The sequence below is a fragment of the Bubalus bubalis genome, chromosome 6, assembly GCF_019923935.1.
Source record: "Bubalus bubalis isolate 160015118507 breed Murrah chromosome 6, NDDB_SH_1, whole genome shotgun sequence".
Lineage (NCBI taxonomy): Eukaryota > Metazoa > Chordata > Mammalia > Artiodactyla > Bovidae > Bubalus > Bubalus bubalis.
Window position 1 is genome coordinate 92,798,918 of NC_059162.1, and position 16,158 is coordinate 92,815,075.

At 49.7% G+C, this 16,158-nt stretch overlaps 1 protein-coding gene across 3 annotated transcripts in view; it reads left to right on the forward strand.

Moving 5' to 3' along the window:
- Positions 1-16,158, forward strand: part of SLC1A7 (solute carrier family 1 member 7) — a 58,618-nt gene that overhangs the window by 25,536 nt on the left and 16,924 nt on the right. For 2 of the 3 annotated variants that reach the window (XM_025288717.3, XM_006063806.4), the window contains exon 3: positions 5,521-5,736. In XM_025288717.3, coding sequence (XP_025144502.3) covers positions 5,521-5,736 — 216 coding nt within the window. Of the gene's footprint in view, positions 1-5,495; positions 5,737-16,158 lie in introns of all 3 variants that reach the window. The other variant, XM_044945005.2, reaches the window with a different exon arrangement.

Below are 16,158 nucleotides of genomic sequence, written 5' to 3' on the forward strand. Positions count from 1 at the left end.
CTTCTGACAGGGCGGGGCCCCCAGCAGTCTGAGCAGTCTGTCCGCCCTCCACAGTGAAGTGTGCAGGGAGCAGTGGATACCTCTTCTGGTTATATAGGGTCACGATACTCACCTCAGGGGTGTGCATGAGAACAGATGAGGGTTAGCAGCAGCCTTTTTCTCCCTCCTGGAGGAGCCTGGCAACAGCACCTCCCTTTCCCTACCCCTGCAAGTGGAGCAATTACCAGATTACCAGATTGCAACAGGCTGGGCCCAGGGTCCAGTGAGCTCCCCAATCACATCAATCTCTTGAAACACAATCTCAGGCCCAGCGCGGTGGCCAGATGGCTTAGGAGGGAGTCCCAGACTTTTGGGCTTCCTGAAGCTCTTTCCAGGGCCCTTGAGGATGTGGGGGTTCCCAGGAGCACCCCCATTCTGGGAGTTGGGAAGGCAAGTTTACCTAGTCTTCCCTCACTATAAATCACAGAGCCAGAAGGAATATTTGAAGTCAACCTCCTGGAATCTCCCACTAAGTCTGGAAGCCTTGATCTAGCATTCCAACAGGTGGCCACCCAGCCTCCACTTGGATACCTCCAAAGATGGGGAGCTCACTACCACAAATCTGAGGGCAGTGGCCACAGGGCAGGTCTCTGAGACCTGAGAACTCTGAGAGCTGAACTAAAGAGGTATTACATGGACTGAATCACACTAAAATTATGATTAGCCAAATCTGGAAGGCCATTTACTTCCATAGGAGTTAAACCAGATCTGTACCATGGGGAGTCACTGTGGGAGAAGGGAAACCCCACAGGGTTGAACCCCAAACCCCTGTCCCAATTTTAACTCTACAGCTGACTAGCTGGGCAGCTTGGTCAATCATCTCCACCCCCTTATTTTTCTTATCTGTAACTTAAACTATGCAGCCCAATAAGGCAGTCCCTAGTCATAAGTGACTGCTGAACCTTTGAAATGTGGCTAAGTGCAACAGAAAAACTGAACTTCTTGTTTTTAGTTGATTTAAATTAAAAATTTTAAACCAGAAGTAGTTTTTCTGAGCTTTTTCTATTGATTACACATTGAAAGGATAATATTTTGGATATACTAGATTAAAATATTAAAGTTAATTCCACCAAAAAGGAACATCACCTGTTTCTTTTGACTTTTATTTTTTTTACTGTGACTACTAAAAAATTTTACATTACAGAGTGGTTCACCTTATCATCCCATCAGGCAACACTGACACAGGAGATTAAGGATCCAGTGAGGTATATGTTCAGGTGTTTGGGGACAGTTAAGGTCCAGACAAATTATGGTCTCTCTGGCTGCTGGTACTTGAGGTTGTGTTTTTCATCGCACAAGCAAGACATGCTCATTCTAGAAATAATAGAAAATGTGGAAAAACAATAAAAACAGAACAGAAATTGCCCATAATCCCACCACCCAAAGACAGCTACTGGTAAATTTTCTTGTTTTTTTCCCTCTGCATGACCATGTGACCTAACGCTCCATGCAGACCACCCCACCCCAGCCTGTAGGTTCTCAGAAAGGCCACTTTAATGGCTTGGCCTCAAAGTCTACACCTCAAGGAGCCCCCTCCAGCTGAACGGCAGGACCTTGAACTTCCTTTCCTGTGACTGTGAGTTCCAGGAGTGGCCGCTGTCTCGTGTGAAATCCAGGCCTCCCGCACTCAGCTCCTGTTCTCCTCGGCCTCTGCTGTCACTTGTGGTCACCCCAGTACTGCTGGCAGCAGCCTGGGGAGGGGAGGCGAGGGTCTGCTCTGATACTCTGTCGGCCTGGGGAGGGGAGGCGAGGGTCTGCTCTGATACACTGTCGGCCTGGGGAGGGGAGGCGAGGGTCTGCTCTGATACACTGTCGGCCTGGGGAGGGGAGGCGAGGGTCTGCTCTGATACACTGTCGGCCTGGGGAGGGGAGGCGAGGGTCTGCTCTGATACACTGTCGGCCTGGGGAGGGGAGGCGAGGGTCTGCTCTGTCATATTGTCAGCAGTTCACAGCTGCTCCCACCTCTCTTCAGCCAGTAGGGAAAGCTTTTCCATGCTAGGCGCTGGGAGCACAACTCCAGAGCGGAATCACTTGGGTCCCGGGTGAAGGAATTCTTTCCATTTTATCCATTAGCCCTCTCTTCTCCAGAGCCCCCATGTCAGGGGTCCCCCCTCTGGCTGTATCTAGAACTGGCACTCCCTTTCTTACCACATCTGGTCTGTTCCTGAGAGGGCACTAACCCCGTGTGAGACTTCTTCTTCCTCGGGGTGACCTACTGAGGGACCCTTGGTTCTTTCTGGGATCTGATTTTCACCTACACCCCTCTCCTGCACAATCCCTCAAGCACATCTATGTTTATCTGGACCACAGAAGCTCCAGGGCACCCTGTAGAAAGGTAAACTATCTCATACTTTGTTTTCCCCACTTGACATTAAATAGGAACACGTTTCCAATGAAACCATCACTTCCAATGGCTTCATAGAACCCTATTGCATGGATAGGTTGTAACTCTTAATCTGATCTGCCTCAGTGATTTAAGATGGCCCCATGTTTTTGCTCTTGGAGAAGGCAATGGCACCCCACTCCAGTACTCTCGCCTGGAAAATCCCATGGACGGAGGAGCCTGGTAGGCTGCAGTCCATGGGGTCGCTGGGAGTCGGACACGACTGAGCGACTTCACTTTCACTTTTCACTTTCATGCATTGGAGAAGGAAATGGCAACCCACTCCAGTTTTCTTGCCTGGAGAATCCCAGGGACGGGGGAGCCTGGTGGGCTTCCGTCTCTGGGGTCACACAGAGTCAGACACGACTGAAGCGACTTAGCAGCAGCAGCAGCAGCAGGTTGTTGCTCTTACAAATATTATTCCCTATATACTTTGTTTACTTTCATGTTCTTAGACCTAAGGAATGTTTAGCTTTCCCTTTTCAGACTTCCAGCAAATCCTACTAGATCTGTTGTTAAACCCTGCCCTACTCTGTGTTCTCCTTGGGCTGGCACTCAAGGCCACTCCCACACCTGAGCTTAGTCCATCTCTTCTGCCCTCCATGTCACCCAACCTAAAATATGACCTGAGCTCTGACCACATTAAGCACCACAGTGTCCCCACGCTTTCCAGCCTCTCGGCCTCCCTGTTGGCTTCTGGTGTCCCACTGCCTGGCACCTCTGCCCCCATCTCCAAATCTTCTTCATCTTTCAGTGCCCTCTCCTCCAGGTAGCCCTTCCTTATTTCTCCTAGCTAGAAGTGATCCCTTCCTCCTCCGAATGAAGACAGCATGTCCCTGTTCCCTCCCTTGTGGTACTGATGCAAACATCATGTCCTTGAGTCCACTTCTGTCTCGAGTCTCCAGGTCTGTCTTATTCCCCACCCCGCTGCCAGAGCGGGAGCTGCTTGGGGGACTGATTCTGATTTCTGTCTGTGGGCACAGGACCTGGCACAGAGTGGACATGCACTGCTGCTGCTGCTGCTAAGTCGCTTCAGTCGTGTCTGACTCTGTGCGACCCCAGAGACGGCAGCCCACCAGGCTCCCCCGTCCCTGGGATTTTCCAGGCAAGAACACTGGAGTGGGTTGCCTTTTTCTTCTCCAATGCATGGAAGTGAAAAGTGAAAGTGAAGTCGCTCAGTCGTGTCCGACTCTTAGCGACCCCATGGACTGCAGCCCACCAGGCTCCTCCATCCATGGGATCTTCCAGGCAAGAGTACTGGAGTGGGTTGCCATTGCCCTTCTCCAAGGACATACACTAAAGGACTAAATAACTACATGGGTGAAAGAGGACAGGCGTGGAGCTAGGGACTGAGTTCTGGTCCAGCCAGCCACTAGTGTCCTGGCTCAGGGCCAGGGCTTCCCTATGGCCTGCAGTAGTTGGCCTTGGCTCTGGAGGAGTCTGTTACGGTCAGAGGCCCATTTGGCCCCGGGTTGATGTGCTGGCCCTCGTCTGGGAATAATCTCTCTCATGGATAATGTTGCAGGGCAGCCCCTCATTTCTCCATTCAATCTCATTACCAGCCCTTCAGGATTTACATTTAAGACCCACCCTAAGCCCATCACTAACATATGGTATCTTGGCAGACAAGGTCTGAGACATGAATGGTGATTGTAAATATTGACTCATTCATTCATTCATTCACTCCTTCACTCAGCAGACTACACTCTAGCAGTTCTGGAGTGTGGGTTCTGGCTCCACAGGCCCAGCATTGAATCAGACCCAGGCTCAGCCCTGGAGGCGCTTTCAGTAAATAGTCGACAGTTTAGTGAGGTGGGACTGGGACAGCACAGGGATAGTGGGATCCCAGCAAAGGGGTCTTACCCCTGTCTGATGGTCAGGGAAGGCTTCCCGGAGGAGGAGACCTTTAAACTGTGTCTTAAAAGAGGAGCGGGCCTTTGCTACAGCGAAGAGCAGGGTGCTCAAAGGCAGCGATTACAGCCTGCAGTGGGGGAGAGGCTTTCTGTGCTCAGCTCTGATGCTACATGATGCCTGCTGCAGTCTAATGATAAGAGGAGGTGGATGGGAAGGGATTATCTGCTCTTGTTTACATGATTAAAACCAGACAAATACTTCCTTTATCTGAAAGAATGAAAGGGCTTTGGGGAAAAATCCTTTTGGCAGCAAAGCAAAGTGCAAGCATCTCCTTAACTGACCTCACCTGCTCCTCCCACACCCTCAACCCCCTCACCCACACCCGCAACCTCCCCCTGCCCCCCTCCCCCGCCCCAACAGCCATGAGAAGAATAGCTCCAGGGTTGACCTGCTCTGGTGGGTGGCAGGCAGAGGTGGGGAGGAGCCAAGAGGAATGAGACCCACAAGACCCTTCTCACAACATCCCACGTGGAGAATCTGGGCCAGGGCGCTAACCCAAGCCGGCCACAGGGTGGCACCTCTCAGGGAAAATCTAACCATGCTCCATTTTATAGATGCAGCTCCTGACGTCCAAAGATGGACGCCTGGGTCACAGATCCAGATCACCAACTCCCAGCCCACAGCTCTAACTCACTCCCTCATTCAGCCTCAGTCATGAGTTCATTCAAAAGCCTGCACTAACCACCTGCCTGGGGCAGCACCGAAAATTCATGCTGGGCACAAAGGAAACAGAGAAGTCAGACCTGCCCCTCTGCTCACATGTCCTCAATCTGATGAGAGAGACAGACAGTGACAACCAGGGTCATGAGAGAGGAGCCCAGGGGTTGTGGGGACTCTCCCCAATGGGGTCCTAACTCTGGGGGAGAGGTGGCACTGAGCCTGGTCTCATCTGCTGGGTAGGAGTTGGGCAACTGAAGGGAGCTGCTAAGAGCACAAAAAACAAAAGAAAGAGCATGTGGGAAAGTCTAGAAGCATGAATGGGCTTGACCGATGACACTGGGCAAGGGGAAAGAGCAGAGGGAGGCTCGATGGAGCCAGGGGATTAGGGGTGGGAGGATCCCCATGCCAGCTCATTCCCAGGAGCTCTGTGAGGGTGCCGGGTAGAGCAAGGAGGGGGTGAGAGTGGGTGCGCCTGAGTGCTTGGCCTGCCCACCCACAGACGCTGACACCCACCACTCTTCCAGCTTGATGTCCGGCCTCGCCTCCCTGGATGCCAAGACCTCCAGCCGCCTGGGCATCCTCACCGTGGCATACTACCTGTGGACCACCTTTGTGGCGGTCGTCGTGGGCATCATCATGGTCTCCATCATCCATCCGGGTGGCGCAGCCCAGAAGGAGACAACTGAGCAGAGCGGGAAGCCCATCATGAGCTCAGCTGACCCCCTGCTGGACCTCATTCGGTAACCCCCTGCGGCCAGCACCCTGCTTGGGAATGCCACACCCGGTGGGGCTGCTGACTCCACAGGCCCAGCCCTGCCTGTCGCCCAAGGAGCGGGAGAGGGGGTGGGGACGGGTGCTCAGGGTCTTCTATTGATCACTCATGATCACAAAGGGTCAGCCAAAGAGGCCACACTCTGCCCCCTCCACTCCATGCTCCCTGCAGGCTCACACTGAACTGTCCATCCCCATCAGGACGGGATGAGCAGGTGGGCAAAGGGGATGCAGTAAGGACATTTCTCAGGAAGGCAACAGCTGCACAAAAGTCCTGAGCTGGGCATAGTGTTGTAGGGAGAAGTCATGGGCCATTCCGGGTCCTGAGATGTAAAGGGGGAAGTGGACAGTCATTGTTGGAGGAGTCGGTTGGGGCCAGACCATGAAAAAGCATTGGGAACCAGACCAAAAATCGCATTTTATCCTAAAGGCCACAGGAAATGGGTTTTAGACATAGGAGTGCCATGATCCAATTCAGAAGGCTTACTCTGCCCTCCAGAGTGCTGGTGGATAGGATTGGGGGTGCACGGCCAGAAAGGAAGGCAGAGGAAGGGACGGGGCCAAGGTGGTAGCCACGGGCCTGGGGGAAGAAGGAAGACTGAAGGCCACGCAGGAGGTAAAATCAGCAGGAGATGGTGAGATGGGGGGAGAAGTGGAGGGGGTAGGGCTGCTGATTTCAAGGGCATGAAGGTGTCTGGCCTGGGCACCTGAGTGGACAGCAGCGTAGTCACCAGGCCAGAGGACAGAGTGGAGCAGGTGTGGATCTCCTGGTGGTTGGCTGCTGGATCTGAATCCTGTGGGGAGTCTGAGCCAGAGATGGACATTGGGAGAACAGCAGATAGAGGCCTTAAAAAGACCCTGATGGCAAAGGGGTCTCCCAGGACAGTGTGGGTACGGACAGCAGGGCTGGGACCAAGCCCGGGGAAGCACCACATTGGAAACAGTTTATTGGGCTCAACAGGGTGTCCCATTAAACTTGCTCTGTGGACTTCTTCTGGTCCCTCCCATTTTCTTGCCAATTTCAGATATAAGAAATCCAGTCCAGAACTTGCCTGGAGGTCCAGTGGTTAAGACTCCCCACTGCCAATGCAGGGGGCAGAGTTTCCATTCCTGGTTGGGAAAATAAGATCCCATGTGACACACTGCACAACCAAAAAAAAAAAACAAAACAAACCTAGTAAGAAATCCAGTCCAACCTAACAGTAAAACTCCAAACTCATTCCATTTAAAACGGATCCTGTCCTAGCCTTTTGCTGATTCAGACGTGGAAATTGGAGTGTGGAAGAAGGTCATAGGAGGTTTTTCCTTCTTTCTTGCTCCATCTACTTCCCTGTTGCTAGCTCTGGGGCTGCACAGCAGAGAGGGAGAGGGATGGCTAGCAAAGTCCTCCTTCACTGGAAGTGGAGTGAGCTGGGGTAGGTGCTTCCTGATTGTATTTCTTCAGGGGAGCCTTTGTGAGCTCTTTGGTGCCCCTCTATCACTGGTATCTCTCACCTGTTATCCCCTTGACTCAGACACTCCCTGCACCATTTGGCTGCTCAGGATGCCCTCCTCAGCCCTGACCTCTGGTGTCTGGGGACACCTCACCACCACTCATTCCAGTGATCCTCTTAGGCAGAGTCCCTTCCACAAAGTTCACATTGGCCTGTGGAACACACACACACACACACACACACACACACACACCCCCTTTGTGGATGTTCAGCCTTTCCCAGGTCCTTTGGACATGAGTCAGGCACCAGGTCCTACACCACAGATCCTAGAGGACACAGCCAAGGTCTTTGAGTAGTTCTCTTGACTTAGAGTGAAGGAGAAGCAGTCCTCTCGTCCCCGATGGGGGTAGATGCCCAGCACACAATCCCTCTGTCTCCCTTTCTTTTTCTCTCGAGTAACCCTTGCCCTCTGTATCAGTTAGCTGCTGCTGTGTGAGAAGCCATCCAAAGACCTAGTGCCTTCAAACAACAACCACGTGGCTACAGGTCAGATGGAAGTTCCCGCAGACTTGGACGGGGCTCAGCTGAGCCGGCCCATGTGTCTGCAGGCAGCTGGCCGCTCCACTGGGGAAGAGCTGCTACGGATGATCTTGGCTTAGATCTAGCTGTGCTCCTCATGTTCCCTCATCTTCCTGCAGGCCGGCCTGGATTTATTTCATGGTGGCAATGGGGTTCCAAGAGAGAGCTAGTCTGGGCATGTTCTTATGAGGAAGGTAGAGGAACAAGAGAGGGAAACAGAAACATGCCAGTGTTTTTGTAAGTCTCTACTTTTGCTGAGTCCACTAACATTCTATCAGCCAAGATGAGTCATGTGGCCATGCCCAGACTTAGGGTGGGAAGGGATAGCAATGTCAAGACAAAAAAGTCGTTGTGCCCTGTCTGACTCTTTGTTTCCCCATGGACTGTAGCCCTCCCTCCAGGCTCCTCTGTCTATGGAATTTTCCAGCAAGAATACTGGAGTGGGTTGCCATTTCCTACTCCAGGTGATCTTCCCAATCCAGGGATCAAACCCAAGTCTCCTGCATCACCCTGCACCGACAGGCAGATTCTTTACCACTCAGCCATCTCAGTATCCAGGCGTGACAAGGCATCAGTGAATAAGGGCCATTCGTACAATCAAGTGACCACTCCCTCCGTCTTTTCCATTCTCCAGGTTCTGTTAATCCTTTGAGATATGTGATGAAGTAAGGATCACAGAAGTACCTGCAGTTTTGTTCCTGCTGTGTGATTCTCACCCACAGGGTCAAGAGTTAGAGAGATCCAGGCAGAGTCTGCTGTGGCTACCTTTACTTGCCTGGCGATTCCCTCAGTACGTTGGTGTACGCTTTCTGTACGCTGACACTGCCAAATTTTTTTTCCAGCAGAAACCTCTCACCTGCACTCCAGATTCGTCCATGCACTTGTCTAAAGGCATCTCAAAATGAGCACATCTGAAGCTCAACACTTGATTTTCCCCATAATCTGTGCTTTCCTCAGTCCTTCCATCTTAGTCTGGTGTCTCTTTTTCTCTCATATCCTGCATCCAATCTTTCAGCAAATTCTGGCAGCTCTGTAATATCTTAAACCGTATGCCTCCTGTCCCTCTGCCACTTCCACCATCACACAGACCACCATCACCTCTCTCTTGAGAGTCAAGTATGGTCACCTGCTTTCTCTCTGCTTCCCTACAGTGTGTTCTCAGCACAACAGCCAGATGGATCCTTTATAAAGCTGCTCACAACCTGTCATAGGTTGACAAAATCCAGTGTTCACTGTGGCCTGTGGGCCCATCATGATCCACCCCACCACGAACAGGTTGGGCCTCTGACCTTCACTCCAACTCTCTCCTGGCTCCAGCCTGCTGGCCTCCATACAGTCCTCCAAATGTCCTTAGGATCCTGTCTCAGCACCTTGTCCTCCTCACTGCCTCTGTCAGGATAGTCCTTCCGTTGCTCCATTTACACCTCTGCAGAGGGCCCTCCCAGACCCTCTCTCTTAAAAGCCTGTCTTAGTGCCTGACATTACCCTATCTGTGTATTTCTGTCTCACTGGAATAAAGTACGCTCCAGGAGGGCCAGTTGTTTAAAAACCATCCTGCTGTATCCTGGAGCCTAGAGCAGACCCGCACAGCGGAGGCGCTGAGTGCTTGCTGGTTGCATACGTGGGAGGCGGGGACATCTGTTGCACTGGGGCCGGGTTTGAGGCACTGACACGGAGAAAATGGCCAAGCACGAGGTGTCGAGGCCTCGTGCCTTTGCCCACAGCCACCCTGGAGGACGGTGCAGAGCTGCTGAAGCAGGAGGAAAACCAGGAAAGCTGATGTCCTGGAAGCCAAGGGCAGAGGAATTTCGAGAAGTTTCATGTCTAAGATCCACTATTTCTAAGATTTGGTGCCTATGAGTCATCATTTCTTGGAGCCTATGATTCGAAACAGCCTTTCCCTGTGGTAGAAGGAGTCTTGGCGCATGGGGAGCCCCCGCCCTCCCCAACGGCCTCCCCTGCTCAGGGGCTCAGGGCCCTGGATTGGACACACATGTCAGAGTCAAATGTTCCAGGAGGAGTCCCTGCTCTCAGCTGCTTTTCACGTGGTGAAAATTGATACTTTGGGTTTGAGGTTTTTCCCCCAGTCGCTTTCAACCCTGAGCAAGCTTTTTTGCAAAGCTGGGTGGTTGGACATCGCTGTCACCATGTCTCAGTCAGAGAGTGGGGCTGCAAGGGAAGGTCACGAGCTTCCCGCAGGGACCCTGGTCTCAGCTCTATGGGATTGGGGTGCGGCTCCCAGGGGCCAGCCCCCTCCCCGGGCCTCTTTCCCCAGTGGGTTTCAAGATCCCTTCTAGCTCTGTGGTTCTGAAACACAAAGGCCCAGAGGCCAGTGAGGAGGCTTCTGGGCACAGGCAGAAAGTTCTGGAGGCAGGTTCTGGGAGACGAGGCTGGCAGGACGGTGTAGAGCTCAACCTTACAGACCTTGATTCCATGCTGAGGGGGTGGCTGCTCTACTTGAGAAGGGGAAGGCCAGTGGGTTTGGGAAGGATGGATCAGAGCAGGGTAGCGTGGAGTGGGCAGGATGTGCCTGGAGGCATGGGATGCCCTGGGAAGGGGTGTAGTCACTTCGGTCCCATTCAGCCCACTTTTATTAAGTAACTTCTCTGGGCAGAGTTGGACTGAGAGCTGGTGGGGAGGGAGGGTAGGGGGAGGGGTGCGGTGGGGAAGGCAGGAGAATAAAGGTCCCTGCATCCAGCCGTCAATCATCTTAGGACAGACAGATCGGAAGAGCACCCTGGATAGCCATTCTCGGCATCCTTTTCTAGCTCTGAGATTCTAAGAGGCTGTGCAGAAAATGAAGACACCAGCAGGGAAGTTAAAGCAGCTGCCTCAGCCTTGCTCTGGCTCAGAGCAGATGCCCACCAAGTGCTGAAACAGAACAAGACTATGGGTGACCAGGAAAGGGAACTGGGAAATGGAGGCAGACATGACTAAGGCAAAGTCAGAAAGATGAGGGCTTCAACTGAACAGGAAAATAAGGCTCACAGCATCCTTCAGGGTGGGAAGATATATGTTATGTCTCTCTGAGATGCTTCCAGAGGAACACAGCAGGCCATGTCCCTGGATGACTCTCCAAGACATGAGTTCATTTCCTAGAACTCCAAGGGGGGGCTCCAGAAAATTGACGTCTGCTCACAGGGCAGCCTCCCGGGACAAACCCAAGCGAAACACCAATCAGAGCTGGGCCCCTTCTTTGTTTTCTAATCTTTCAAAAACACCAGAGAGATTAAGTCAGCTTGGCTCTATTTATAGCCCCCAGTCACCCCTTCAGGGATTGGATGAAGCTCTTGGGAGCTGTGCTTGGAAAGGAATAATTCCCACCTTTGGAGCTTGGGCTGGGGACGTGGGATTAGGAGTGAGTTTGGGAACTTACAAATACTAAGTGAGGTGGACCGTGGCCTCACCCCAGGAGACATGCAGGGAGGCCTGGGGCAGAGTGTATGGTCTTGGCCTACTAATTTCTCCCAGGCACATTATGTCTGAATTTTATGTAACTACCCAGGTCTCCTGGGGAAAAAAGGAAGGCTTGCAATGGGTCTTCAAAGCCAAAAGAAAATGTATGTTTTTTCATTTAATAATCAAAAGTATAATTCTTTATGAAAACCTGAGGCTAGGACTTCCCTGGTGGTCTAGGGGACACGGGCTTGATCCCTGGTCAGGGAAGACCCTACATACCGAGGGGCAACCAAGCCCATGCGCCACAACAACTGAGTCTGGGTCACAACTGCTGAAGCCTGTGCTCCTAGAGCCTGTGCTCCGCAACAAGATAAGCTACAGCAATGAGAAGCCCGTGCACCATATGAAGACCCAGCTTACCCGCACCAAATGTTTTTAAACACACTAAAAAAAAATCTGAGGATAAGCTTGTGGACAATAATACAGCCACACGCACCAGGAAATGCTTTTGGCTGCTAGTTAAGAGAAACCTGAAGCAGCAGAGGCTTAACTAATGTAAAGATGTGTATTTCCTCTCTGATAAGCAGACCAGAGGTGGCAAGGATCACCAGGAGCCCATGCTCCCTTCACCTTTGTGCTTTGGCGTGTTTATTTAGCATTTGGCTTTTCTCATCAGTGTCTCATGGTGCAGTGAGGCTGCTGAAGCTCTACCTGTTCTGTCCATGTTCTGGGCAGAAAGAAATGAGCTGGAGGAAAGGACCAAAGGGTCCTGGCTGCATAAGCATCTTTGCAAGCTTTTTCCAGGAAACGCCACCCCATCAGTCCCACTTATATTGCACTGACCACCCCTCCGGAAAGAGGCTGGGAAACAGGGCTTATTGTCAGGGCCCTCTTGGTCCCTGTAACAGCCTTCAGTTTCTGTTAGTGAGAAGAAAGAATGGAGACTGGGGAGACAGCTAGTCATCCCTGCCACAGCACATATTTTAAATTATTTCCATTGTTAAGGATGTTGTAAAGAGATGAACGCATGAGGTATAAGTTTCATTCGCTTTCTTACGTGTGGCCTTTTGAACGCTCTTGGTTTCTGCTCAGGATACAGTGGCTTTCCTTCTAAGTTTTATTAGAGAAACATCTAGTCACTTGAACCTACTGGGACTGTACCCAGGAGACGTTTTCGAACTGCTATCACTGGCGCAGTATGGACATCCTTCATTCTGGTCACGAGTGCTCAGGCCAGCGTGCCTAGTGTGAGCTTTGGCTCTGCTTGATTTCCAAAGCCCTTGCTGGCAGCCAGTGTTCTGGTGGCAGAAATTTGCTTATCACTTGTTGAAAAAAAATCCTCAGGTGAGCTTCTGCAATCTCAGCTCCTGACCCTGCTTTCCCTCTCCCTTGTGACAATGCTGAAATCAGAGGGGAAAACCATGACCATTCTTTACCAGTTTTCTGCCTTGGCAGCTCATTGTAAGTCCTCTTCTAACCACCACATAAAATACAGGTTACCCTGAACCTGTATTTTAGCAGCAGTGAAAAAAAATTATAGTTTCTGCTTCTCAACACTGACTGCTGGGGTGTAAAGTCAAGAAAAAAAAACCCACACTCATGTTCACATGTATAACTCCATGGATATCTGAGCTGAGTCTTGCAAAAGAAGAAACATGCCAAGAACAAGAGTGAGCGGGAAGGAGGGTCCAGGTAGAGGACGCGGCATGAACACGAGGCTCTGGGCTGTTCAGGGAAGTGCTAGCACAGGAACAAAAATCCTTGTGAGCATCTCTGACTTAGGATAGATTCCTAAGGCAGATTATAAAGGCAGAGACCCTCACTGTAAATTGAAAATTGCTTTATAGTTTGCTGCCAGAACCGTGTGAGGGAGTCCATGTCACCAAACATCCTCTGGCATTGCCCTTCTTTGGGATTCGAATGAAAACTGACCTTTTCCAATTCTTTGGCCACTGCTGAGTTTTCCAAATTCGTTGACATACTGAAGGCAGCACATTAACAGCATCATCTTTTAGCATTTTAAGTAGCTCAGTTGGAATTCCGTTACCTCCACCAGCTTTGTTCGTTGTAATGCTTCCTAAGGCCCACTTGACTTCACACTCCAGGATATCTGGCTGTAGGTGAGTGATCACACCATTGTGGTTATCTAGGTCATTAAGACTGTTTTTGTACAGTTCTTCTGTGTATTCTTGCCACCTTTTCTTACTCCCTTCTGCTTCTGTTAGATCCTTACTGTTTCTGTCCTTTATCATGCCCATACTTAAATGAAATGTTCCCTTGATATATCCAGTTTTCTTGAAGAGAACTTTAGTCTTTCCCATTCTATTGTTTTCCTCTATTTCTTTGCATTGTTCACTTAAGAAAGCTTTCTTAACTCTCCATGCTATTCTCTGGAAGTCTGCATTCAATTGGGTAAATCTTTCCCTTTCTCCCTTGCCTTTTGTGTCTCTTCTTTTCTCAGCTTTTTGTAAGGCCTCCTCCAACAACCAGTTTGCCTTCTTGCATTTCTTTGTCTTTGGCATGGGTTTTGGTCATTGCCTCCTGTACAATATTAGGAACCTTGGTCCATAGTTCTTCAGGCAGTCTACCAGATCTAATCCCTTTAATATATTCATCAGCTCTACTGTAAAATCATAAGGAATTTGATTCAGGTCATATCTAAATAGCCTAGTGGTTTTCCCTATTTTGTTCAATTTAAGCCTCAATTTTTCAATAAGGAGTTCATGATCTGAGTGATAGTCAGCTCCAGGTCTTGTTTTTGCTGACTGTATAGAGCTTCTTCATCTTCAGTTGCAAAGAACATAATTAATTTGATTTTGGTATTGACCATCTGGTGATATCCATGTGTAGAGTCATCTCTTGTGTTATTGGAAAAGGGTGTTTACCAACAGGTTGACCAACAGGTTCTCTTGACAAAACTCTGTTAGCCTTTGCCCTGCTTCATTTTGTACTCCAAAGCCAAACTTGTCTATTATTCCAGATATCTCTTGACTTCCTACTTTTGCACTCCAAACCCCTACAATGAAAAGGACATCTTTTTTTTGGTGTTAGTTCTATTAAAGTGAAAGTGAAGTCACTCAATCATGTCTGACTCTTTGCGACCCCATGGACTGTAGCCTGCCAGGCTCCCCCGTCCCTGGGATTCTCCAGGCAAGGGTGCTGGAGTGGGTTGCCATTTCCTTCTCCAGGGAGAAGTTCTATTAGTTCTATTAGGTTGGTACAAAAACACCTGTGGTTTCAGACTGTGAATTTTAAACCATTATAACTAGGCTCAAACGCATCTTTGTTAATTAAAATAGGAACGATTACAATCAACATATTTTTGCCAGTGAGAAATAAGTTTATTCCTGTAGTGTAAAAATCTATGCTTAAGAATTCAATGAGCTGTCGGGAAGCATTTTCTGCCTCTGCTGGTTGTGGAAGCATTTTCCTTGCAAAAAGTTGTCGAGATGCTTCAGATCAGATCAGATTAGATCAGTCTCTCAGTCATGTCCGACTCTTTGCGACCCCATGAATCACAGCACGCCAGGCCTCCCTGTCCATCACCAACTCCCAGAGTTCACTGAGACTCACGTCCATCGAGTCAGCGATGCCATCCAGACATCTCATCCTCTGTCGCCCCTTCTTCTCCCCCAATCCCTCCCAGCATCAGAGTCTTTTCCAATGAGTCAACTCTTCACATGAGGTGGCCAAAGTACTGGAGTTTCAGCTCTAGCATCATTCCTTCCAAAGAAATCCCAGGGCTGATCTCCTTCAGAATGGACTGGTTGGATCTCCTTGCAGTCAAAGGGAATCTCAAGAGTCTTCTTCAACACCACAGTTCAAAAGCATCAATTCTTTGGCGCTCAGCCTTCTTCACAGTCCAACTCTCACATCCATACATGACCACAGGAAAAACCATAGCCTTGACTAGACGGACCTTTGTTGGCAAAGTAATGTCTCTGCTTTTGAATATGCTATCTAGGTTGGTCATAACTTTCCTTCCAAGGAGTAAGCGTCTTTTAATTTCATGGCTGCAGTCACCATCTGTAGTGGTTTTGGAGCCCAGAAAAATACAGTCTGACACTGTTTCCACTGTTTCCCCATCTATTTCCCATGAAGTGGTGGGACCGGATGCCATGATCTTCGTTTTCTGAATGTTGAGCTTTAAGCCAACTTTTTCACTCTCCTCTTTCACTTTCATCAAGAGGCTTTTGAGTTCCTCTTCACTTTCTGCCATAAGGGTGGTGTCATCTGCATATCTGAGGTTATTGATATTTCTCCCGGCAATCTTGATTCCAGCTTGTGTTTCTTCCAGTCCAGAGTTTCTGCATATAAATTAAATAAACAGGGTGACAATATACAGCCTTGACGTACTCCTTTTCCTATTTGGAACCAGTCTGTTGTTCTATGTCCAGTTCTAACTGTTGCTTCCTGACCTGCATACAAATTTCTCAAGAGGCAGGTCAGGTGGTCTGGTATTCCCATCTCTTTCAGAATTTTCCACAGTTTATTGTGATCCACACAGTCAAAGGCTTTAAAGAAGTGATAATTGGTTGGCAGGAGGTTAGGTGAAAATGGCAGATGAGGCAAAACTTTGTAGCCCAACTCATTCAACTTTTGAAGCATTGGTTGTGTGATTTGCAGTCAGGCATTGCCATGGAGAAGAATCGGGCCCATTCTGTTGACCAGTGCTGGTTGCAGGCATTGCAGTTTTCAGTGCATCGCATTGATTTGCTGAGCATACTTCTCAGATGTAATGGTTTCTCCAGGATTCAGAACGCTGTAGTGGATAAGATGGGCAGCAGACCACCAAACAGTGACTATGACCTTTGTTTGTGTGCAAGTTTGTCTTTGGAAAGTGCTTTGGAGCCTCTTCTTTTGTTGATTATCAGGACTACTCCATTTCTTCTAACAGATTCTTGCCTGCAGTAGTAGATATAATGGTCATCTGAACTAAATTCACCCATTTCCATCCATTTTAGTTCACTGACTCCTAAG